This window comes from Bacillus rossius, chromosome 8 (assembly GCF_032445375.1).
Source record: "Bacillus rossius redtenbacheri isolate Brsri chromosome 8, Brsri_v3, whole genome shotgun sequence".
NCBI classification, from domain to species: domain Eukaryota; kingdom Metazoa; phylum Arthropoda; class Insecta; order Phasmatodea; family Bacillidae; genus Bacillus; species Bacillus rossius.
Genome location: NC_086336.1, coordinates 2,378,277 through 2,404,989, shown reverse-complemented (window position 1 = coordinate 2,404,989; position 26,713 = coordinate 2,378,277). Strand labels below are relative to the sequence as shown.

Sequence of the window (26,713 nt, the reverse complement as noted above, 5' to 3'; positions counted from 1 at the left end):
TTTGTGGTAGTCGTGTATTACTTATGCTCCTTTGTCCTATGATGGAACACTGATATTGGACATTTGTGCAATTTTGCAGACATATTTTGCAGTTTCTATAAGAGTGGAGTAGTTAGGTATCTGTGTATATGGAACCTGCTACATAATAATGGTCTTGCAACCCACGGAGGTAGGAATAATATTAAAGCTTTGTGATTTGTTTTACGAAAAGTCCAGAAATTTTCTTTTGCTCCAGAACTAACATTATTGTGCTGCTTAATCTCTTGCACATTTTAAAGTATTACAGGACAGTAAAATTCTCTTGGCTCCTTTGTAGCTATCTTGAAGCAGTGGATATATATATATATATATATTTTTTTTTTTCAGTACAGTGATTGTTGCAAGGGTCTTGGAGGCTGATTTCATTTAGTGCTTGCTAGCGAGTGGTCACAGGACATGTTTTCCTGGTCACATTCAATTCTTGGTCGCCGTAGTTGCTGTGGGGGTCTGGCTTGTCAGGTGCAATGATACTAGTGGAACTTGGTCTAAGCATTTGCTAGTGAGTAGTCTTGCCATTTACTCATCCTTGGTTAATTTTTGTGTGCACTTGCTGAATTTTATTTGTTCAGCCCGTGATGATCGCGTGCAACAATACTTTTCATTATTTGAACTGGCTGTCTACGGGTTGGGAAAAGTCCCTAAATAAATAGTACTGTTTTTACTCATGAAACTTTAATTTCCAGCATACTTTTTCATGCACACACACAATGTGACCCTTTTTGGTTATAATTATCTGGTGATGGCCATTTACTTTGGAGTTGTCTGAAAAGATAGTTTCCAAATTGTGTTCCTTTAGATTGTATAAAATGAATATATGTATTTGCTATTATTTAATTTTGGTTGTATAAGCTGACTTTAATATGTTCTTTTATGAAGCTTGTAAAAAAAATAATCATGTTTGGAGGAACTAGAATTGGTGCACCAGGTAATTTTTAACATGGTAGAACCTCCACCCATTTACTTGGTAGTAGGGATGGTTAGAATGATTGTTTTTACTGTATTTGTTCTATGTAATCATTCTATGGGATGTGGCTCTTCAGAGGATCATAACTCTTACCCTTTGAAGTATTGGCTACTTATTTGTGCCTGGCTGGCTATCGTAATAATCTGTCCATTTTGGGTAACTGAAATTCCATAAATCTAGCTAGTATATGCAGACTGTTGGCTGATGGCAATTTAAACATTGTATTTTGTCTTAAAATAAGCAGTCAAGTTTTTTTCCATCTGGTTTGAGGACTGCTTTAAAGAGCTAGTTAAATGATGGTAAAGTAATTAATTTCCAAAGTTTGAGGGAATATGTTAAACTACAGTTAAACCATTGACATTGTAGGAATAGTTAACTTTTCATGTTTCCCTATTTTATGTTTTCTAAGTATTGTTTGCACTTGTGCATTGTCCGGCTTGTGCAAAAATACAGCTTGGGAATCACTGCAAAGTCACCATCTTTTTTCGTCTATTTTGCCTGAACTAGTATTTTTGCATGCAGCAATTGCAGATTACTGGACTCCTGACGTCATTAATTTAACTAATGAATACAAGGAATGCATTGATGGCTGTGTGGCTGGTTATCGTTTTTTTCGCAGTGTCGTTCTGACTAGTATTCAGCGTTCAAAGAACCGAATATTTACATCGCTCAGTCTTCAGGTGTTAATATAGCATTTCTAAAAATTCCCAGTAATAAACTGATCTTTTTTTTAAGGATAAAATGATAGTATCATTCCACTCTATAAAAGGCATGTATCCAACCACAATTCCTAATTTGTATAAGAGACCTGACATTTTGCAATTCTCTAGATTTCCCTGTAATCTACAAAAGCAGCCTGACATTGGCACAGTGGCTTCTATGCCCATTATTGTTGCACTTCCCATTCTATTTTTGAAGTGGATTTGATACAAATTGATGTTCAGCTAGGTTGGAGTAATGTCTGTTGAGTGACCATTACATATTTTCAACATGGCCACATTGCTCACCATTGTACATCAGTCCTGTGCAAAATGACAATTATCCTTAAGTGCCATCAATTTGCCTTCCTTGTGGCATTACCACCTTCTTGCTTCCTGGAATTCCATTGCACGTTTTTTTAAGATCGTTTACAATTCCATGCCAACGCAGGGTTCATGGATTGTTCAGCCAGACCATCTCCAATGCTTAGCCTATTGTTAAACTTCTGCTTCTAGCCTTACTTTATGCCTACTTGCAGGGCGATATTTGGGCTCCACCCACACCTTAACACAAAAGGCAATTTTTGAAATAATACTTAGGTACTGTTCGTGGTGACTAATTTACTTTTTACAGCTTTTCGGAGTTCAAAAGAAAAATGAATATTTCCCATCGCACAACGTGCATCTGCTGCCCCAAGCTGCTCATTGTCAACTAAAGGTCACTCGTTCTTTGCCTCTACCTCTCGGACCATGGTTAGTACTCAAAACAAGTTTTACTTTATAACATTCATAGTATACTATATATTTAAATATATGACCAATCGTCTTTGTTTAAATTTATTCTAATTATCTATTAAAAAGTTCCGATTACTATTCTCAGTTCACTCTTACCTGAATTTTGGAAAGAAAAAAAAAGCCTCCTGTAAACAAACATTTTCATTGGCTGCCGGCCGCCGCGCACATTATTCATGCGCAAGAAATAGTCCCTTGGTTACGTACCATTTGTAAGTATTTTTACACTGCCTTTTTTATAACCATTGTTGATATATAGCATTATAGCGTTTCATCATTAATTTCCAATACAGTTTAATGTGTCAGCAAGTATTTACTTACAATTATGTTAGCAGATGCCGTGTGTACGCTGGCATAGACAAAAGGTACTGTACAGTTGAAGCCCGGCGCAACAGTTGTATTTCGGATTCGCGCGCGCACGTTTTGTTATGGCTGACGTCGGACCGAGTTTTGTAAAACACAGAACGGGAAAGCCTTTGAAAAGTGCACAGAAAACTATTGTGTTGAATGTTTTTAAAACATTTTCAGACAAATATCCGGATTGTCGTGTGAACGATATCGCGAGTTTAACTGTGGAATTTAGGCGTGTTTCGAAGAGCAGTGTGCTTCGTGCAAGGAAAGAATTACAGGACACCGGGACATTAACATCTTCCGGGAAGAAAAGGAAACTTGAGTATCCTGTTATAAAAACTTGTGATGATTTTGTGAAGACTGTTATCAAGCGTAAAGTGCATAGTTTTTTTCTTCGCAAATGAACCACCTATGCTGAACAAAGTGCTATGGTGCTTCCTGTTATATTACGTCTCAGTTATTTTATTAGCACCGACTGTACTGAAGTGTGTGTGTTGCAACTAGTGCTTGGCGCACCAGATGAATTCAACCTATCATTTGCTGACGCGGCGCAGTGATACTGCGGTGTTTATTTCATAACTCGGCTAAGAGTGAACGGAGAATATTAATAAACATTACAACTGTCCCCCAAACACTATGTTCGTCAGCTAAATTATACTATTATGTATGAACACTGGTTATTACTAGTACTTAAACTAGGTACATGACACAGCAAAATAATTTATTGGTATTATTAACAACATACCGGGAGCACTCTTAATCTTATTTATTTTACAAATAAAACTTAAATTAACACACTACACTCCGAAGCTAATGTCACATGGGCAGAGGGCTAAGAGGTGACAAGGTGACCACGACAAACTGCTGCCATCAACACTTATTGGTGGTGATACTGTGCATTGTCGCCAATCACGATGGCTCTGCCTAACATCGACTCCTGGATGGTGACTTGTCCTTGGCCGTTCGTTTGAAACAACTCAACTCCAGCGGCAGGTATTTGCAAAGGCGTGGGTAGGACTTAACTCAACGAAGTTCTTAACTATATTAATTATTTTGATGTCCCTCTTATTTTTAACTGTCTTGTACAATATATTGTGACGTCGTACCGACCATGGCCTTTAAGCCCGTGCTCCGCACCGCCAGTACCGTATCCCGTTTTCGGAGCGCGCCCCTTGCCCAGCCGGATTGAGTCAGGCGAGCGCCTCGGGCGTGACCTCAATAGACAACAAACCTCATTAACAGTCACCGCGGCCACTGGCCTTAATTAAAATGCCCGTGACTATGATCGTGTCAGATTAGAAGAAATCCAACTAAAACGGCTCACAGTGAGACAATATGTTGATAAATTTACAGTCGCAAACTTGATGCCACAATTCAAATAATTAAATACTACTATAAAACAGTTGTTAAGCCTTAAGCACACAATTACCAGGTGCTACCTTTTAATTGAGCACCTGGAACGTGTTTTTAGCTTATAATAGAGCAAATTAAGTTAATATAAGTTTTTTGACGCCGAATCACAAAGAAGAGAAAGTTTCACTTCCTTGCGAGGCGGCCATGTCCGGCAGTCTCGAACCACTCCGCGCCGGGAACAGACGTGTGTCCGTGGGCAGCATCCAAGTTTTCTTTCTGTGATCATTTTATTCTGCACTAAATATTTAAATTTAAACCTATTATTAATTCATAAGCTGCCCACGTCGACTCGGCGCGTATTTTACGGAACCGGGCCTATTCCGACCATCTTCATCGTGATACCGCGCTGCAGATCGTATCACTCACGTAAGTGTTTCGCCGAATTTAGGAGCCCGCTCATAGAGCCCCCCCTGCACCCGTTAATGTTCGGCGCTGGCCGTCTCCAGCGAGCATCGACCCGCGTCCCGCGAGACTTCCGCGGTAACCATTAGTGTCACGTAGTGTTGTGTTTTTTCTGTGTTAATTGTGTAACGGCTAGACGTCGCCAAGTGTTGGTGAGAGTGTTTTGTAGCGGGACTAGATTAAAGGTAATTCTCACCAACTCGTGTATACTAATTTTCCGGAGTCTCCCGTCCTCCACACGGCCGAGCGGCCTTCACAATCAAGGAAGAGCCATTCAGGGTAGATTCAAGCCGTGTACCTGGCGGGGCACGCGGGGGCAGAGTACCCACGACCCAACACCAACGGCCTAGCAGCCCGCTAGCCTGGCGCCCCTCCGGACAACAAGAGCACCGCGACGCCCGTAGCGCCCGTCAGGTACCTCCCGGGCCTTTCACATAGGTCGGGTGACGGCAATTGATTAGTGTCACTTGGTTGTACAACGATGTAACCAAAATTATTATAATACCTCATATAAAATAATACATTTTTCTTGGTTTTGCTTGATTAACCTTACAACTCTGTATAAGTTATAAGCACAATAATAAATATAAATGTATATTTATGTAAACAATACAGCTAGCACAATGATGTTGAACTTGATGGAAAAACTTTGGCACTGTGAAAACCCGTCTCTTTTTGGGAACAGAGCAGTGTCATGTATGTCACTATATGTGAGAACAACAATAATGGCAGAATGTGTAAATGAGATAACAAAAAGGCTATCAACAAGAATTTGTTTGCTAACAGGTAACCCGGCTATCTCTCAGGACGAAAGGATTATTTCTGGAAAGAAATTAAAAATATCCAAAAATATATAATTTCCTTTTTAAAATCATACCCAACATAAATAATATCCACCAATAATGAAATAAATTGAGTGAGCCATGTAAAATTCACTAAAAGAGGCACAACGCCAACGGCACTGCCACTTGAAAAAAGAGTTTGTTGGGGCAAATCTGCATGTGATGATCTTTGAAATAAGGGATAATTTAGCAGGTAATTTTCTTCCACTGAATGGTTTGCGGATGGTGGATGATAGGGTGGTAAACAGATTTCCTTATCACAACTGCGAGTCCCTGCTCCTGTCAGGGAACGAGGAAAGTCCCAGGCTGGGTGTCACTGCAGCCATGCCTTTGCATGGTGAACACTCTTGAGGCGCACTGAGATGTCTAACAATAGGTTACACGATGAATCCTCCATGAGTTCGTCTCCAGACTAATCAGGATTATGTGGGACATGCTCAGCAGCCAGTGACAGACAGATATTTAGGATGTATCTCTAGGGGTCGCACTGGAGGAGCCCAGGACTAGTCCCCTCTCCTGATATCTGTAAGGCTCTCAGGACAGCCCTCTTCATACTACTTCCCGATACTATTGCCTGTCTTCCAGCATTTCAATAGTCTCAGCCAGAAGTCATAGTATAAGTTTATATAAGAATTATTGACCAATTCCACTAGTCAGCTGTTATACATTAGTATTAAGGAACGTTTTTTTATTCGATTTTAGAATCTCGTTTTACAAAAGAGAACTCGATAATTTTTTTTTTTTTTTTTTTCATTCGTTACCACTTGACTGAAGATATACAAACAAACATGGTGGATTGTTGTGTGTTTTTATGTTTTTACCGGGTTGTTTGGTTCTTTTAGAGAAGTATGAGGTTTGCAGCTGTAATTGCGATGTATAGAATGAGCCACAAGGAATTTGATATAATATTAGGCTCTTTATTTTACATATTTTCCTGTAATTTATGTCTGCATAGGTTATTAGCTTTGTCAACACTTTCGACGGAGTCGAGTGAATGCTGTGCGAGATGTGTCCACGCTAGTTGTTATTGAGGGAACTAGCCATGAACGTGCCACAGTACGGAGATGGGTGTTCGCCACAGTTTCAAGAAGCGATGCTGCAGCAGTACTCGACGAAGCAGGAGTCTCACGGCGAGATCGCTACGTCTCACGGGCTGGTCGTGGTAGGCAATGACGGGGTGCGCTACCACTGCACCGCTGCCCAGAACCACCTCTTCAAGCCGGCCGGCGCCAACACGTCTGTGGCGAACAGCAGTGTGTGCCAGCAGAATGCGTACGTGACGGTGAGCCACGCGGACGCCATGCCGGTGGTGAGCAGCTCCGGGGACGCGCACATGTCCCAGTGCTTCGCCCTGGCCACCGGCCCCCCGCGCAAGGCGGACGCCTCCACCATGACGGAGAAGGAGGGCGAGCAGGTGCTGAGCAGCTGCGGCCACCAGCAGACGTACTCGGTGCAGACCATGGTGCCCACGCCAGCGGGCTGGCAGAGTCTGGCCGGGCCCCCGGGCTCCACCGTGGCCGAGTACCTGTCGCGCCTGCCGGCCTCCACGCTGCCCATCACGCTGCACCACTTCCTCAAGTTCTCGGCCAGCGCGGAGAACGTGGCGCCCGCCATCAAGAAGGAAGAGGGCTCCGCCAAGAAGCCCAAGAAGAAGCGCAAGTACAAGAAGAAGCCCTACATCCCGCGCCCGCCGCGGCCGCGGCCCGGGGAGATCCGGCTGACCACGGCGCTGGACGGCTCCACGCTGTACTGCTGCCCCGAGTGCCACATGGCCTACCCCGAGAAGGAGCTCTTGGAGCAGCACCTGGTGGTGCACAAGCTGGAGAGGAGGTTCGTGTGCGACGTGTGCGGGGCGGCCTTGAAGCGCAAGGAGCACCTGGACCGCCACAAGCAGGGCCACAACCCCGACCGCCCCTACGTCTGCTCCGTGTGCCTCAAGGCCTTCAAGCGCAACGAGCACCTGTCCCGCCACGTCATCATCCACTCGGGCGACAAGAGCCAGGTGTGCCCCGAGTGCGGCAAGGGCTTCTACCGCAAGGACCACCTGCGCAAGCACGCGCAGTCGCACATCGCCAAGCGACTCCGCGCGGAGCTGGTGGCCCAGAAGGGCGGGGGCGGCGGCCTGTCACAGAGCATCGTGTCCTTGGAGTCGGTGGTGGCCATGGGGCCCGGCGCGCCCCCCGGCGTGACGGCCATCGCGCTCATGCCGGGCGGCGCCACGCTGCCCATCCTGTCGTGAGGTGCGGCTCGCTGGTTACCCGTTCCGACTGATTCCTAGTGGGGATGGCTATGAAGCCCAGGAAAATTGTGGAATAAAAATCATTTGAAATGTGAAATTTAAATGTAAAAGTCATAAAAATCTGAAAAGGCATTTATTTCACTTACAGAAAATCTATAATTGTATTATTTCATCACCCGAGACAGAATTATTTTTCAGTAGCATGTTCATGGAGTAATAAACTGTGTACACGTATTTACAGTACATTAGATGTAGCTACCCTTACAGACTTTACTGAAATATTTAGTATTTTTAAAGTAGCTAACGTGACCAACCATTAAATTGGTAAAATGCATTTTCAGATTATTATTTCCTATTTCTCGTATGCGCATCTCTGCTGGTTGAAGCTGATGCGGGCAGGTGGGCGTGGCAACCCCAATCACTCGCACTCTGATACGGGATGAACAAAAATAAAATAAAATAAGACACACTTACATGAAGGCACATTTATTTTGGATGATTGAGAAAGTCCCTAATTTGCACAATTATTGTTTGGTTCTGAGACGGTGTTAGAGACTGGGGAATGTTGGCACACCTGCTCACGTGGTTGGTGATTGGTGGTGAACATGTGAGGCCGTCGCTCGGCAGGATGTTCGTAACTGGCGCTCTCGGTTGATGTGATGTAGTCCACCAACACTCCGACATTCATTTCAAGTCGAGTTTAGTTTTTACGCCTATGTTAATTAAATTTTGAGCTGGTGTTAATCATCTAAAAATTCACAAACCTTGGTGTTAAATAAACACATTAAATTACATTTAGTAATTTTTGTAGTGATACTTCTGATTTCTTAGTTCCTAGCTTTTGAAATAGAGGCTTGTCATATGTTTTAGATCCACGCAGTAGCTGTTGATTGCCGTGATGTTGGCAGCAACTGAGTGCACAGTGGTCGCACGGCGGTGGAGTGCGTGTCGCCCAGCTCGGCACCACGTGGCACGGCGCGGTCCTGTGCCGTGCCAGAGACACACACTTGAACAGAATCTCTTCTCAGTTTGGCCAGAACAATGGCAGAATGCAATGTAAAAATTGTGTTTTTGTTAGTGGTACTTGAAAAAGAATTCTCTGTTTAAATTACCAATTTGTATCATTAATGTAACAGTCAGAGCAAATTTTGAAACCTAATTATTTAAAACTGTTGCTAAATCACACTGAAAATGCTATTTATGTATGGTCAAGTCTTTGTAGTGGATGCAACAACTTGCAAAAAAAAATTTGGACAGTCACATATTGTACATTTTATGCTCATTTGCATCTAACTTTAGTTTCTGAATTATTTTAGAATCAACATACAGTACCTGGTAGGTCTGAGCTGTTCGTTAAATAAAAATACTGGTGGTTTTATAGGCTAAAGTTTAACAGTTAGATTTCATTGTTATCTTTATTTTGGAATGAAAGTGCAATCTAAAGTTAAATGAAAGACTGAGACAGTAAATGGAAAATGAAAATGCACAATCTGGTACTTTAAACTTTTTGTTCTTTTTTTTTTTTTATATTTTTACCATTTATAAATGATATTTATATTGTGACTGAATGTTGGGACTGTGAATTAATTTAAAGTATGAATGAAAACTTCCCTGTGTAAGAATTGTTATAAACTTACATGCAACCCACAGAACTAAGTTTTCACCATCATATTACATTGTGCATAGTTGAATTTGTGTTCCAATATATTTAAACTATGGTTAAAAAGTAATATACATAATATAGTTTTCGCAGTCATGCCACTTGATGAAATAAGCTTTCCAGTGGCAGATATGTTAAGCTGTAAATAGTTTTGCTGTGCCATGAATAATTTGATACAAAGAAATTTTTTGCCATAGTCATTTGTTGTTAATACTTAAAAGCACTGTTGTGTAAAGAATTGAGTCAGTGGTTGCCGCCCGGCCCGGTTGACCGAGCGCAGTGGCTGCACTGCAGGACGCGACAGTTGGTAGCTGTGGTCGCAGCTGCGGCCGGTCGAGTGATTGCTGTTGGCCCTCGGGGGTCGCTAGAGAGTGGACGAATGGTTGCCAGTTGTACGTATGGGGTCTGAAGTCTGCACTCGGATGCCTTCTTCATGGCAGATGTGCCTGAGAGAACTGAAGAAGTAGGTTGTGTTTGCAAACACCTCGTGCTGTTCGGTGGGTTGCAAGACCAGACGCCAGTTGCACGGCACTGAGCCACTCCAGCGACGCCACGCTATCCTGAACGTGTTACGATCCGGGCTGTTTCTCATTTACGCTAAACATGTTTCGTAAGTCATGCAGAATCTGTCCGCAAACAAATCATGGGTGGCTAAAAAGATGGCCTAAAGTCGTGTAGTTGCAGAAATCAACAGGGAAATGAAGTATTCAAACTGAATTGTTAAGTAAATGGCAATACAGAATACAGAAACTTTTAAGCATGCAATCAAGACTCATCCAAAACATGAAAATTGCTATTGATTCGAGCTGTGTAAACGATTGATTCCTGTGCACATTTTTTTTTCTATCAATAAAATGTCAAAAATGGCTATTTGAGCATATTCATTAAGACTGGTTTAGCTGTGCCGTGCAACCGTGCTCTAAGTGAGAAGACTTCAGGTTATTTAACCAAGCATTGCCTGGTTCAACTGGCTGCCTCTGTACATTGGATCATGGCTATAACGCTATAACGAAGCTTCAGTGATTGAAAGAGTGTAGTGACACTACAGGAACAAATTCTGCTGTAGCGACAGCTGACTTGTAACAAAGTGTCACTGTCATCACGTGTGTGGTGCAGGTGCGTGGGAGCACGAGAAACATGTGTCGTGTGTCGTGTCTGCGGCTGAACTAGGTGTTAGTCATCTGACCAAAATACTTGCAAGATGTTCAGAATCAAAATTTGGTTTTATTTTGTTGGCTCTTAAGTATCCATAAGATGAAAATAAGGCTTTTACTCCGTGTGCATCTAAAACAACATGTTCAACACTATCGTTTGGGGCAGCTGCTTCCAGGAGCGATTACTTCGATATCGTGTGCTTGGTACAACATTTGAGTTGCAAAACAAGTTGATAAGATTTCCACAATGGTTATAAGAATTGTATCATAAATGTATGTATGTAAATACTTTGCAGAGAGTAGGTCGTTTAAATTGTATAATTGCTTTTGTAAATTTTTTTAGTACCTGTTATGAATATTTTTATATGCATTTACTATGAATATTGAGTTTTAGATGAAATTCTAGATTGTGTGAATTGTCTAAATACGTGTATAATAATTTGTTATGTTTCAAAGATTGTATATAATTATTTAAATAGTGTTTTTCACTTAGTGAATCAAAGGTTTAAATAATGTGTTGAATGTTGGCCACAATGGATGATAAAGATGCATAATCTTAATATTTAAGATATTTGTGCTACTTATGGGCATTTTATGTATTGCGATGGAAACTGTAATGTATTTTAATATCCTTTGCCATGTGTATTATAACAGCAATATGTAGGCAACAGTTTTGAAGCATACCTACTAAACATGTGGTTTATTTAAAGTAATGGGTATACTGTAAATAAAACTGTTTCTCCACTAAGAAAACAATCAAGTGTTCTATTTTTTATTTGCTTCGCATCACCACCATGTGCTGTAAGTCACCAAGCTCAGGAGCTTTCCCACAAGGAAGAGCGAGTAAGACAACATGTGGGACATTGCTGGTGATCCGCTGTGTTTGGCCAAGCAATCAACTGATTGGTGGTCACTGCACTCCCGCTTTCTTTGAAGCGATGCTCTCGATCTGTGGCAGTAATACCGGCACAATTAGCCTCGGGGCCTTTGTGGCTCTGTCGAGTAGTAAATGCTTCAGCGTAGAATCGTATACTGTGTCATTTTCCGTGCTGTGGTTTGTAAACTATAAGACTAATGTTTAGATTTTTTTTCTACTATTAAATTCTACAATTCAATGAGACATTAGCAATTTCTTTAACTTAGTATTCTGTGCATATGCACTTACGGTATGTTTCTAATGTATTGATCACCAAGATTTCTTTGCGTGTTTTTGAAGTTACTGTAAGGGTGTGAGCTTCCAACATCCTATGTAATGTACTGAAATGTTCTTTCTTTCAGTTTCACGTAACTGAAGTTGTGACACCACCATTGTTAAACTGGCCTGAAAGGGGAATAGTGCAGAAGGTTGCTGGGTGGGAATAGTTGGTGAGGGCTGTTATGTCCGTGATCTTCGCACTAGTTGCGTGCCTATTAGGTTTCTCGGGAGGTAGTCTACACCAACAGGTACCTCCTCTCTTCTAGGACCTCGCTACGAGCTCCGAACACACTGCATACCGAGAGAAGGCTCGTGGGACCTTGAAGACTCTCCTCCTTAGTTGCTTCATGAGTTTCTCTACTCTCGGTAACTGCCACTGGCTTTCTACCCAACTATCTCCTCTTTGAATCCCACTCACACCTGCCACGCCAAGCGACGTGTAAGTGGTCGCTAACACAATGCGCGGTTAACGCTCAAATACATTCTTACGCAACAACTGCGCTACATCGTTGCCTCACAGAGTTGAAGCGAAACAATTTATCTAAAATTATATCCCCTTACATATTATACCTCTTTTGGCATGTTGAGAGTGAAATTTTAGTACTACATGTAGAATAAACATGGAATTGGTTCACTGTCCTCAAATGCTTCTCTAGGGTAAATATTGTTAACTTGTTGAGCACCAAAGCCTGCTTTTCTGAAGCAATTGCTAATGATGATTGAGTCAAGCATTTCCCATGAAGCAGCAAGAAAATACATGGTGTCCAGGATGTTAATTTTATAACTACTAGTTTTGGTACTTTTCAGTCTTGCTGTTTCAGAATTTTTTAAATTCCTGGTCCATGGGTTGTAACTTGGATGTTGAATTTGGTGGGAAAAATTCAATCTGGATATTTCCTTGGCAGGGCAGTGATCCATGAAAAGCAAAATGTTACAATTTTTGCACCCCATCTTTGCATCCAATGCTCTCACATAGTCTTCAAAAATGCTGCCTGTCATCCACGCAGACTTGTTGTTTGCATACTTGCACTGTAATGTCTTTATGTTGTTAAAAAACCGTGTTTTTTTGGTTTCCCAATTACCAACAATGGTAACTTTTCACTGCCATCCATGTTGGCACCCAATAACACTGTCACTCATTCCTTACTTTGTTTGCCTCCATGGCATGTTTCACCTTTTAAAATAAAAGTTTTATCCGGAAGCATGTTGAAAAACAGACCACATTCATTGACGTTGAATACATTTTTTGGTTCAAAGTCCTTTATAATTGCAGGCAACTTTGTGTTCATCCAACTCTGGACAGTATCAACACACACACTCTCAGATTCTCCTCTTACAGTTCTATAGACAATTCCTAAGTTATGTGCTATTTGTACAACTTTCAAAATGGGGCCGTTCATCGGAATTCCAAGTGCCCTGTTCTTTAAACCACGCCAATAGTAAAATTTCAACTTCTTCATATTTAGCAATCTTCATTGTTTTACACTTTGACAAAACATTATTAGCCAAAAATTGGTCTTGCTTCATCATGATTCTGTCCAAAGTAGATGGCGGCATCCAGAGTTTTTTTTGTTGCCATACTCACTCTTGGTAACAAAGGATTTGCATCAACTTCTGATAATATTTTCAGTTTTTTTTTTTTTTCATACAACACCACCTTACGTTTAATGGGTCATCTACTACTTGTAGATGCCATTATGCACTGTTTGCCACAACACTAAATATTTATTATGCTTGATGAGCTTAAAATAACACCTAAAAAGATAGCAAAACTAAAAAATGTGCATTGGCTGATAGTAAATATGGTTTGTTGCATATTCGTCACGTGTTATAACTCGAATAGGAAAAAAGGCGTGTAGATGTCTGTCTATACGAATGCAAGCAGATGATTGGTCGAAAATAAAACTTGTAACAGCGTGCGGCGTGTGGCACAGGTTTCGACGGTCGTGCACGTTTCTAGTTCGCCAGATGATTGGTCGAAAAATACACTTGTAATAACGTGCGGCATCTGCAAAGGTTTCGACAGTCTTGTGCAAGTTCAAATTATTTCGCTAGCATTCGGAAATAAGTTAATTTTTGATAATTAAAAATAAATAGAGTTTAAAAGTTTAAAGATAAAAATTATTTTTTTTCCCCACAAACGCTGAACGTTATATGCGGGAAGCATCTATTAATGCAAATGTTATGAATGGGCAAAATTAACATAAGGATCAAGGATGTATGGAAGTGATCAAGGGAATATTTTGTGAACTTAATAAGCGGGAATGTCTTTAGCGAGTTTTAGTGAGTAACATTTCCATTCTTTCTTGAAGTTGTATATACAGTAGAGCACCCCTCAACCGGAATCATTGGGGGGAGGTCTATTCCGGTTATGGGAAAATTCCGGGTAAGGGGAGTTGCGGTAGGGCCGGCCTCCGGGCCGGTTGAATGACCTTCATTCAAGCAAGCTGGCAGGCACGTGTTTCTTATCTCTATGGGTGGGTGCGTGCGTGAGCGAAGAGGACGATGAAGAGGGTTCGGGAGAGGTAGTAGGACTACAGCTGCAGTGTTGTGTTACTTCTGTGTTGACGTGCTAGTGATTCACACTTCCTGGAGAGTGTATAGTCACTGCCACGCACAGTTTACATTTCACATACACAAGAATAACACTTCAAGCATCTTGTTTAAAAACACAGAGATAGAGAAATACAGGTAAATTTAGACTGTTTAGCCATATATTAACGTATAAATATGTACATAATACATATTTGTACACTAAATTATTGTCTACAAACTGAAAGCAACACACGTTGGAAGTAAATGTTACTGGCTATCACGTGTGTCGGCATGTGTAGTGGGAGTCGGTGTACATACTCTCGGGCCGGCCGGAATTTTCCGTTTACTTGACGTAGTGAAACAATAAAACTACGTATAGGATAAACATCTTTATAGTAATTCACGTCCGACGCGAAAACCAGCAGTGTATTTACGCAATGCGTGGGAAAGACTGGCTATAATTAGCTCTCTGACAGACGTGCGTGCGCGCGCCTACAAGACATGTACAGTCAGGCAAAAGCAAAAACGCCTCGTTCCAGTGCGGAAATGTTTTGGAGATGTTTTTAATGTTTTCATATTTTTTGGAAAATTAGTTCCGGATATCGGGAGTTCCGTTTGTGGGAATTACGGTTGAGGGGTGCTCTACTGTACTCTGTTCTCTCATTCTGCACAATCTGAATGTAGCAGACTATTTACTATGTAAATGATAAGGTTCGGTGTAAATTAAATTGTACTAGTAACGTAAGTGTTGTAACATTTGCTGAAGTGTGGCCAGCGTCACGTGACCGCGGGACAGAGACTGACAGAGACATTGTCGTACTGCCGTGATGCGAGCTGTGCCCTAGGTGGTCATCACTTGTCTCACCGAGGCAAACTGCTTCCATCCTGGGGCTTCTTGGAACCCTACTGTTTACTGACTCTCGCGTTCACGCAACGCTCCGTGGTGATCTCGTCATCCGTCTGCAGTTCACAGGCCTGCTAGACACGTCAAGGCTTATCAGCAGTAAGCTACGGCTTCTTTCATCAAGAGGTTAATATCACAGCAGGCATACCTTGGTTTCTATACATTCCAGTGAAGCTGACCCTACTTTAAAAAATAAAACTAAAATAAGAATAAAAAAAATTTGCCATATTTTGGCAAAGTGTTTAGTGTGTTTTTGGAAGGTAAAGGGTTTTGGGGGAAGGCAAAAAAAAAACGATTCTTCTTTTCTTCCTTGTCAATTGTCATGCAACAATATTCTAGCTAATAACATAAACTAGAAATAATGCTAAAAATTACAGAAAATAAGGATTCACTGATATAACTTTGTTCCCATTAAGTTCCCAGAAATAATTTAAGGAAAATGTCTTGAAACAATTTTTTTTAAAATATATTATTCTTAAAATTAAAAATAATCTAACACTTGTACTGTAGTAAAATGTATTATAAATTTAATGTATAATAAACTTAAAACTCAGTGGAATGTTGTACACTTGAATTAGATAAAATGTCACTCTTCATTAAAATTATACAACACAACATTACAATCAAAAATTAAAAACTATAAAAGAAGGAAAAAACTAACACTATATGAAAAATACATATACAAGCTACCAACAATTAACAATATTCAAAGACTTTTGTTTTATAAAATACTGGACAACTATGATTTAATACGGCTTACAGTAAAGATATAAAGGCACTTAAGATGCATTGAGGCAGCAATATCACATCCTTCACAGATCTTCACACAATAAATAAGCATGTACACAGGTACATGTTATAAGGCACTGGCCACACAGTGTGGCCAATATCGTCACTCCAGCTGCTCCGCAGGGCTGCCACCTCGCCGAATACACAACTGGCCGAGCAATGTCACCGCGACACCGTGACTCAAGACTGGATTCAGGGCGAACACGACAGGAACTGCTTACTACTACATTAGTAACAAATGTACATGGAAGGATTTGTTTTCAGTGCACACTCACTGACTTTTAATTTAACTACACTGTTGTATTAGAGTCAAACTCACAATCTATTGCAGTCAATGTGCTATGCTTGGTCCCTGGTAGTTGTGTGTATCAAATATCGATAAACCTGCACTTCATGGCCATGTGCTATGCCTTGCAGTAATTATTCCCTTCTCACTGAATGACCTGAATGGAATCTTTTTACTAACACGTTTAGTAACCAATACTCAAATTACAATTATGAGCACAAACAAAATCAGTACATTTTTTGCTCTACAGTATGTACCAACAATCCAAAGCTTTTCTGTTTAACATTTTAAATCCCCACAAAGCTAAAAAAAAAATGTAAGTGAATACAGATTTGGTACCAGCAAACACATGGTTTAATCAATGACTATTATTTTCTCAACCTTCCAACGTACTTGACCGGAAATTAACCCAACAACCATTAACATGTAAGTCAATATATAAAATAATAATTTAAATCACCAACATTAATTACCAATCCAAAAGTAGGTACAAACTTCAGCTTAACCCTGGCTGCAGCGTACTTGTCAAATTAAAGTAAGAAATTGTCATGACTGTGTGAGCTGGACGTCAATATTAAAACACATCATGAAAATATAACCTCGATATGTGGTACCCTTGTGTCGAGCAGCCAGCCTCACTCTGCCTGCAGGCCCACGCGCTGCAGGTAGGCGGCCCAGAGCAGGTCGCGGTACCGGCGCGCGGCCGCCCCCGGGTCCTCCGCGCGGGTCACGCCGCGCCCCACCACGGCCACGTCCGCCCCGCGCTCCAGCACGGCCTCCCGGGGCGAGTGGTAGCACTGGCCCAGGCCGTCGCTGGCCGTCTCCAGCCGCACGCCGGGCGTCAGCTGCAGCTGTCCGGGCGCACGCAGCAGGCCGGGCGACTGGCACACCAGGCCGCACACCAGCCGCGCCTGTCGCTCCGCCAGCTGCGTCGTCGCTGCAACACCCGCGCTCTCTCGCTCGCTCTCGCTCCGGCCTCCCTCACAACCTGACCCGACCAACCAATCATAGGATACTTGCACTGAGGTATGAAGGTTTCAATATGTCAGAGCTGCAATATGGCTGATTATTATATATATATATATATAACATAAATGCAGTCAATACGAAATGAATTATGTCTACAACATTTGCGAATTTAAAACATAAATTTCTAAGAAGGTGTGAATACTGCCTTAACTGTGTTACAATTGTGCAAACAAGCCTTAATTACTTTATTGATGTAGAGGCTGAAAAAGATAAAGTCAGGTGACTAAAGGAAAGGAATTGCTATTTCAATGTTTTTAAAATTTTTCGACCCAATAAAAAAAATAACCTGCATACTAAAACTTCTTAAAAAAAATGAACTCGTATTTAAAACAAGACTACTTCAAGCTTTTATATTCTTTCTAAACTTTTTCATGTATTGAATGAGGTATTTGTGGTGTTTCTCCTTGCCGGCAGCACACTACCTGCCAGGTAGTCGGGGGACGCCAGGTGGCCCTGGGAGCTCATCTCGGCGACCAGGAAGCAGCCCCGCTGCACCTCGGGCCCCACCGCCGCCAGCGCCGCGCTCAGGCCGGTGAGCACGGCCTCCCCCGACACGGGGTGTGCCGTCACCAGGTCCGCCCAGCTGGCGATGCGGTGCGGGCCCTGCGAGTACTGCAGCTGCACCACGTGGCCGATGTCCGCGAACTTCCTGCACCCACACGCACGCACACTCCCTCTGTCCCTGTCTCTGCCCCCTCCACCGAGCTCAGTGCACACACACTGGTCACATCACACTCACGCACACATGTCCTCCCATACCTTACGTTAACAACATTATTCCCTTCATGACTTCCACGTATCCTTTATGTCAATTCTTAACATTTAAAACGTTTGCGTTTGTAGATGCTTCTCACACACAACGTTCAGCGTTTGAGGAAACAATTACTATAATAACTAGGGATGGGCATGTCGATTCTTCGTTTCTTCGATTCCACCGATTCTACCTGAAATCGAAACCATTGATTCTCAAGCTGTGATGAGGAATTGTGCCATATGAGGAATCGTATCATATTTGGAATGGTATGTCGTAAGAACTGTCCTTAATGTAGATGTAAAATAGGTTCACATAAATTCATTCATTCCACAAGGGAGTATTTTCCGGCCAGTATGCAACTCGCCTAGCACTAAAATAAAAATTTAAAAAGTTTAGATCATAACCACAAGACCTGCATTTATCCATTAAACTGTACTAACCAAAGTTAGATTTCTGTACTTATGGGGAAAACAATTGTAAACTCAATTTTCAACTTTATATCATAAATACAACTTTAATGACTTGTTTCTCCACTCGTTAAAATAACAACTTTCACTTCCAACATCAACGAGCAATCATGATGGTGTTGAAGTAACTAATGTAATACAGGTTGGCCAACTGTTTTATTCATAAACATTTTATTTTTATTTTTTTAGTCTTTCGTATACTAAAGCTAATTTCACGTTATACTTTTGATACTTTTATATAAATATTTTTCGCTTAAAAGAAATTAAAAATTGGATTCACTCTATATAAAGTCTTTAAATTGAATGCTAAAAATTTATTTTTGTGCAGAACATGTGCGAACCAATTTTTGTACAAAATGGACTGTTTTCATGTTTGTGTTAATGTTTATTTTTCCGTTCCCATGACAGCTATTATTATTATTAAATCTATCGTAAATTTTAATCACGATAAACAAAAAAATCTAACGATCAGTTAGTGTTTTAGTTTCACTGTAAACGTTCACAGACGTAAATCAAGTGAACCATGACAATCAGGCTGTTAAAGATCATTGCAGGACAGGAATTTCACAAGAACACAGAATCGTGGATTTCGATCAGTATTAATTATGTATTTCACAATACTTTCAAGCTTTTCATATGTAAATTTTCAGAAAATGTAAGTATATTTATATTTCTTAAGTGTTATTTATTAGGTTTATCTTCTGCTTGAATTTCCATAAGAAAGTAAGATTGGGAATTTAAAACCACAATCAAACCTGGAATTGACCCATCCCTAATAATAATGTTTAAATTTAAACTTTTTGTTATTCTATGACTTCCATTTTTTGTCTGATTGCATTCTGAAATACTTAATAGTGTGGAGGGCAATAAAGTCCAGGGAAAGATCAAGTAAAAACCTTAAACGAGGAAAATATTAAAAAAATAATATTTTTAATCGTTCTAACATTTAACTCAGATATACAATTGTTATGGAAAATGCGCTATCGTCCATAATTACCACCGGTGAGCCAGATAGAGAGCGCACCTGTCCTCCAGCAGCAGGAAGTCGTGCCGGCGCGCGAGCTGCAGCAGGCCGGCCACCGCGGCCTCCCCGAAGTCCCCCAGGATGTCGGCGTGGGTCTTGAGCAGGCACACGTGGGGCCCCACCTGGCCGGCAAGCTCCAGCAGCTCCGAGGCCGTGGTGACGTCCGCCGCCACGCACAGCGTGGTCTGCTTGCGCGCCATGAGGCGCAGCAGGCGCGCCGCCACGGGGCTCCGCGCCAGCTCTGCGCGGGCCTGCAGCGGCATGCGCAGCCGGCCCTCCCCCGCCCCCGCCACTGCGTCAGTCGCGCCACGCCTCGATCACAACACTGCTGACATGCCGACACTCTGCACTCAGGTGCGGCCACACCACTCGCACGCAGCCGCCCTCCGCAGAAGACAGCAGTCTTTAGATCTGTCCAACAATTGGGCGGATTTCCCAGTCTTACACGAAAAACCGGGTATGTGTCTTTCCCAAAATTTTGAGTGAGAAATTCCTGTTTTCCAATTCCCGCCCAAAATTTTCTCAACCTAAAATTTCCTGTCCCACCAACTCTAGTTTGAAGTTTTCTAGAAGACTTGTATTTTGTGTATTTCATGTTCCTCCAGTAGTCAGGCTGGCTGGTTGGTGAGACCTTGTGTGTTATTGAATTTGTCAACAGTTTTAGAAGTAGATTGTATGTTTATACACATGATAGGAATGCTACTGCAACATGATAAAAAGGTACATAATACAACTTGCACTTACAAAAATTACAAGTAAGGGATTTTATTGTTGGTGGGGCGTGCGTAAAACAGATGTTTGTAAAACTATGAAGAACTGAACAAACAGCACCAGAAGAGAAAGAAGAGCTGCTGTATTGGGTCGTACGTTACTGAGGTCACCAGACCACGAGCAGGCGGTGAAAACAGCCGTCGGGAATGGAGTAACGCGAAGAGGTATGAGTCTAAGCTCAGACGTAGCATCGCAGCACACCTATCACTTCACTTGAGCCAAAGTGGAAAATGGAAAGCCTACGAATATTAACATTTGTGAATGCTGGAATCAAAACGGCTAAAGTAATGCTCAGAATATGGGAAGATTGAATAACACTCGGACTACAAGAGGTTAAACTGGTGACTTCACAGTCAAGTCACAGCTGCGTGGAAGCCATCACGACCGGAATGCAAACCGCCTGGGACAGTGACAGTGACACGTCAACACGCTGAGTGAGTATCCTTCACTAAGTAATTAAGTTTTCAGTACATTAACTTTTACAGCAAATCAATATTTTTTAAAATTTCTTACGGCATAGTTACAAGTATTTTTAAAAATAAAAATACAGGTATCTAACCTAAATATGCGGGAGGCAATAATAAAACTGACGTACGTGGTTTCTCCGGAGCGGGGGCAAAGTTGCTGCCGTCGAACTGGGTGCGGGACAGGTAGGTGGTCACGCTCTCAACCACAGCTCGGTCCACGCGACCAGCCTCACACAGGATGTGCATTATCTGGAACACATGCGACCAGATCACCAGTTCAGCTCTTGTTGTTTATTTGCAATATTTATGTCGAGTAATGTCTAATTTTAGGTTTTAAAATTAATTTTTTAGTATTTTTTTATTTACCTGATTTAGGATAGTATAAAAATTTGTTTTAACTTCTCACTTTTTTAATCTTTTTTTTTATTAGTTTGCAAATACATTGGTAAACTAGAGCAGGGTTTTGAAAATATGTTTTAAAAGGTTTTTAAATTTGCTATTATAGAGAGCAAAATTTAACTTTAAAATGGCTATTTAATACAGGCAAAGTTATAGTAATGTATGTATCTGGTAGGACATAGTAACAGTGTTGTGACATGCACAATGTCATCACGTGAGCTGGTTGTAGGAGTGTCTGAGCAACTCGCGATCCCGTGTGGCGATCCACCCAGTCTGCGAGAGCTACTTCAGGTCTCGGGCCTAGCGGAGTGTTCAGGCGTCTGCTACTCCACCGGACCAACAACAAGCCCCCGTGCAACGTCAGGTTTCCACGTTTCCATGGCGAGCTCGCTGTCAGTGACAAGTGTCACGTGTTGTTTTGGTCAGTTACAATTTTGAAATAAGTTGAATTCACCATCCCCCTGAGACTGACTAAATTGTCCTTTTGTCAAACGGGGCAGAGCGAAACAAACTGTAAGGTGGCTCACCACGTACTAAAAAATTACAGTAAAACCCCAATTGTTGCCAGCACATTTATTACGACCACTTTTCGAGAAACCGTGAAAAAATTTGTGATAAAAAGTAAAAAAAAAAATTGAAAGGAAATTAGCCGGAAATTCAATCGGAAGCGTGTTTGCTGCGTTTCTCCTGGTGAGCACTGTACCGACAGGCACAGCAGACGCCCCCTTCCCCTCCCTCCTACCCAGGTAACAGCTCCGAGGCAGGATTCTTAAGGCCCGTCTACAATAGCAATGTCCTAAACTGTGTCCGGACACTCGTTGCTGATCGGTCCACGTGACCCTCTGACGTCATGCGTCAAGTGGGCGAAGGTCCGAACCTACCTGGTCCGAAGACATTCGTCAATTTGAACTTTTTGTCCCAACCTGTGTACTTCGGACACAGAAAAAGAACAGAACACTCACGATATTTGAATTTCCGGTTCCCGTTTTAAAACGTGGTGTTTGTTTGTGTTATTGAAGGAAATGGAAGGTGTTGTTAGTCACTTATATTTTTCATAAGTTCAATCTTAAACTACAAAGCATCAAAACAATAAAAAAAAAAAAAAAAACATTTGGTTTGGCACATTTACTGCGCTCTGGTGACAACTTTATAAATCAATACATTCGGACATCGGACATCGCAATTGCGGACAGGGCAGTTTTCGGTGAGACAATGTGATGCCGCTCACATTGGGATGAGGACACGGACCACGCACAGGTTCGGACTCCCGTGTGAAGCAAGTTACAAATGTGTTGTAACAGCTACGGGCGGCACGCACCTTGGAGAGCGTGAGGAGGGACAGCATGCTGAGGCCGTGTTGCTGCAGCGCCTGGGCGCCGCCCTGCTGCCGGTCCACCACCACCAGGGCGTGCGTCACGCTCAGTCCCTCCGCCCGCAGGTCCTGAGCACACGGCATTTGTACTCCTCTATACCGTGCATACATAACACTGGATGCTGGTATGCACGAACGTATGTCGTCTTTCGAACCCAGACTGAACTCCCGACACAGTTAAACCCGATGTAAGCCTTTGGACATACGCCATTGCTAAGCACATGTATGTCTGTAGAAGAAAACTACAAAAAAATACACAAGTGACAAAACGTAAACTAAGCAAAAAAATTGCTGTTGTCAGGATTTAACGCCTTCTAGACATACATGTGCTTCGCAATGGCGTATGTCCAAAAGCTTACATCAAGTCATGCACTCCCATTGCACAAATCTTTCAAAGATAACGTTTAACACATCTCCATGAAAATTGGTTTACATGGATATTTGAACACCGAGAATTTTTTCGCTGTATCCATTTAGACATAACTCTTCGCTGGACGGGGCTGCAGCACATCAACTTCTAAGCCGTTCAACTGATCGCCACGGGTTAACAGAAAATTGTAGGTCATAGACGTACAAACAGTAATTGTGTGACATTCCTCCATGTCCACCGCACTGTCGCACAGCGTTACCCACATTGCTTTAACTCGCGGACAATATTATCACCCTGTGTTCAGCCCGGGCAATGCTGTGTACTGCAGCCATGAATAACTAGAAGTTTTTTTTTGGTACGCAAATGATATTTGTATCACACACAAGTAAACTATCTTTGGAAGACCCATCTGTCAAAAAATATTAAATATTTTTGTATCACACTTAACTAAACTATATTTGGAAATCTAGTATGTCAGTTATTTATACAATGTTTATTTTGCTATAACTCAAGGAACACATAGAAAAAAATAATAACAAATCTCTTGTAAGGCATTATAGATTCTAGGTAAAATACATACCATTCATTTTTAGATATAAAAAAATTAAAAAAGTACATATACACAGGCAGGACATCTGCTGGGTTCTGCTAGTATAGTGTATAGTAAGTCACAACAATTTTTGAAAACATTAACACATTGTGGTGTTTATAATTTAATTAAAAATATGTATTAACAATAAACTATTCTTTTAAAATTCTGGTTTATTTATTGCCACTTCGGTAAGCACAGAATACCTTCCAAGAGCTATTTTGTTTACACAAGCTCCGTGAAATGAAGTCACATGTACATGATTCTATCCTTGGGTGCAATAGCAGGTAAACCTTCAAGCCACATGCAAGATGTCCGTAGTCTGTTAGGACAACAGGTTAACAAACCTTGGAGCTTGCCGCAACTTGGTGCAATGCAGCATTGCCATGCAGTGTCGCCAAGTTTTGAATAAGCCGTGCACTGTGGTTTCATAACATACATTTTACAAACAACTGTGCGTTGATTATTCTGGCAAGTATTGTAATATGCAGATACATTAAAAAAAAAAAAAAATGATACAGAAACAAAAAAAAAAAAGTGTTTATAACGATTGGCCATTGAAGAAACCACTATAATGCAGAAACAAACATATCTGAAACATTTCCCTGAACCAACAAAAGGTCCCTGACGTATCCATGTTTTCCCTGGCCTGTTTTAAATTCCTCGACTTCTCCTGGTGATCCTGGTCAGGGGCCACCCTGATGCATAGAGAAAGACTGAAACGATAGGGCTATTATTGGAACAGCAGGCAGAGGGGAGGAGTGAAGAGGGGAGCGGGGCCCGCACCTGCCGGGTCTCCAGGATGCTGGAGCCGCTAGTCACCACGTCCTCCACGATGACGCAGCGGTCCCCGGGCGCGAAGCTGCCCTCCACCAGCCTGCGCGTGCCATACTGCTTCGTCTCCTTGCGACGGATCAGCATGGGGATGCGGAAGCGAGAAGAGATGAGCGTCGCGATGGGCAGGGCCGTGTAGGGCACGCCGCACACGTGGTCGCACGCCACTTCGCCCTGGCAGAACTCCCACAGCAGGACCGAGATCTGCTCCTGCGTGCGCGAACATACAGCAACATTTCTCATTTAAATCTTCTCACAAACCAGGAAATACCTATGTTGAATAGTGCAATTGGAAAAATTTATGGAATACTCTATTAAATAAAATGCAGCACACTTCAGCTAAATTCAGGATAGTAGCATTAAAGTGCCAACTACACATCCAAGATGTGATTTTCATGTAAAATTGTTGAGTGAGAATGAGAAAAAAAAAAAAAAAAAAGGGGGTTGGGGGGGAATTCTAAATAGTAGCGGCTTCTAGGGAAAAAGTCAAATAAAAACTTAAATGTTGAAAAGGTTAGGTCAGGTCAGCTACATTAATAATACATATTATGTATTAAATGTATGCTATTATGTATTATAAATGTAGCTGACTAACTTAACCAACCTTTTCCCATACTATTATTTGCCTTATTTCTCCGAATTCACTAGTCTGCAGAATCACTAGGTACCTTTATATTATACAAAGCTAAATAAAGACATGTTTTAAACACCACCTGAATTAAGAACAACTTGCCAGGAAAAAAAGATTTGAGAATTTTGCAAATTAAAAAGAAAAAAGTTCATAAATGCTTATTATTTCCCACTTCTTGAAATGTTCACGAATCATTTTCTAAGAGCGTGTCTGAAACTAAAGTAGTTTACCAGTTTAACGAGTTGTTAGGTACATTATTAAAACAGTTTAAATTAGTAAGAAAGGATGGTTAGGTTATGTTAGCTATATTAAAAATTCTATACAAACATGTGAATGACTGAATAGGTAAGGATAATTAGGTACTTAAAAACTGTGAAATCATGCAAACGTTTTGTTTGGTAGGTTAAAAACATTATAAATACTATAAAATAGATATTACAGATGGTTTGTTAGGTTAACTTAAAGTTTTGAATTGGTATTTCATATCCAACCATTCAAATTAATTTCAGAATTTAATACACCTTACCTAACCAACTGTCCGCTTTATTTAAATATATTTTTAATGTAGCTACCTTAACAGAACTGACCATAACCTCTCGTCAATTCTGTTTTGAGGAAAACCAACACAATTGTTCTTGTAACTCAAATACATTTACAAAGAATGAAAATGCTCACCATCAATTCTGGATAAGACACCACGACTCTTAAATCAAAATATACTGGAGAATTTACACCGACTTTCATTTTAAAATCACCAAATTTCAAAGCATTGATTTCAAACAATTTAACTACTATATCTTTCAGTCTTGTTTCCAATTCCAGCATGTTGACGTTTAGATATCTTACTTAAAAAACAAAAAAAAATATATATAATTACAATTACTTCAAATACTTTAATCAAAAGGCTTTCTCGATCATGCCGACCGAAATACCAAAAATCGTGTTATTTCTCGCACCGATTAACAACCACCAAAATATAGAATTCAGCCGATTTTTAATTTCATAATACGTATACACTACTTCATTTATCCTTCTCTTGGTGAACCATACGAGTGAAAATTTTTCGCGCCTGTAAAACTAACATAACCTAAATAAAAAACAAACAATTTTTTTATATCTATTGTTTAAAAAACAGTTTCCATTTTCAAATATTAGCACTAACACTACAAGGAAAACCTTAACTTTAGGAAAGGCCTCATCAGCAGTGTTGGCAGTAAGAAGTTTTAAAACGCCTATGATACATTTTCACCCAATCATAAAAAAATAATATTTCCTAAACAATATAACACAAAATATTTTATGACTTCAAGCATAAGGCGAAAAACATTTTTTTTTATTGAATTTATGTGCCTCCGCAAATCCCACTATGCCTCCGGCATGAATTTTACTAGCAAAGTTCGGTTGGGGTTTAAGCCTGATATGCATAGGCGTGTCTTGTAGCAGAGTTATTAGACAATTTTGGGCGACAGTCTTGTTTCTTAAATTTGCGATTTTAAGCTTCATGTTTCATAGCCTGCAAACAAGATGACCTTCATTTAGAATGTGTGCTCAGGTATGAGCTTCAATTATGTACTTCCAATATGACGAAGCACATAAGACAACCGAAAAAGAAAAAGAGGAAAAACAAACTTTGTCGACTGGACTCGTAAAATATACTGCCACTTATATAGAAGACCTAAGTATCCGAAAGTAACGTATTTTTCTGTACCTAGTGTTTTGTCAGTGTTTCATCACATTTGTTTA

General features: G+C 41.1%; 2 protein-coding genes across 2 annotated transcripts; one reads left to right on the top strand and one right to left on the bottom strand.

Annotated features, from left to right (window-relative positions):
* The first annotated feature begins 6,260 nt into the window (after positions 1 to 6,260).
* LOC134535471 (zinc finger protein 467-like) lies at positions 6,261 to 12,804 on the top strand. The gene is made up of 2 exons (XM_063374583.1): positions 6,261 to 7,741; positions 8,611 to 12,804. Exon 1 carries the CDS (start codon positions 6,544 to 6,546, stop codon positions 7,738 to 7,740), a length of 1,197 nt encoding a protein of 398 aa, XP_063230653.1. The 5' UTR covers positions 6,261 to 6,543; the 3' UTR covers position 7,741; positions 8,611 to 12,804.
* A 2,889-nt stretch (positions 12,805 to 15,693) lies between these two features.
* On the bottom strand, positions 15,694 to 26,295 carry LOC134535470 (uridine 5'-monophosphate synthase). The gene is made up of 7 exons (XM_063374581.1): positions 25,646 to 26,295; positions 24,292 to 24,549; positions 22,493 to 22,615; positions 20,904 to 21,024; positions 19,538 to 19,829; positions 17,715 to 17,941; positions 15,694 to 17,200 (listed from the first exon to the last, which is right to left on the bottom strand). Exons 1-7 carry the CDS (start codon positions 25,793 to 25,795, stop codon positions 16,899 to 16,901), a joined length of 1,473 nt encoding a protein of 490 aa, XP_063230651.1. The 5' UTR covers positions 25,796 to 26,295; the 3' UTR covers positions 15,694 to 16,898.
* Between the last annotated feature and the right edge of the window lie 418 nt (positions 26,296 to 26,713).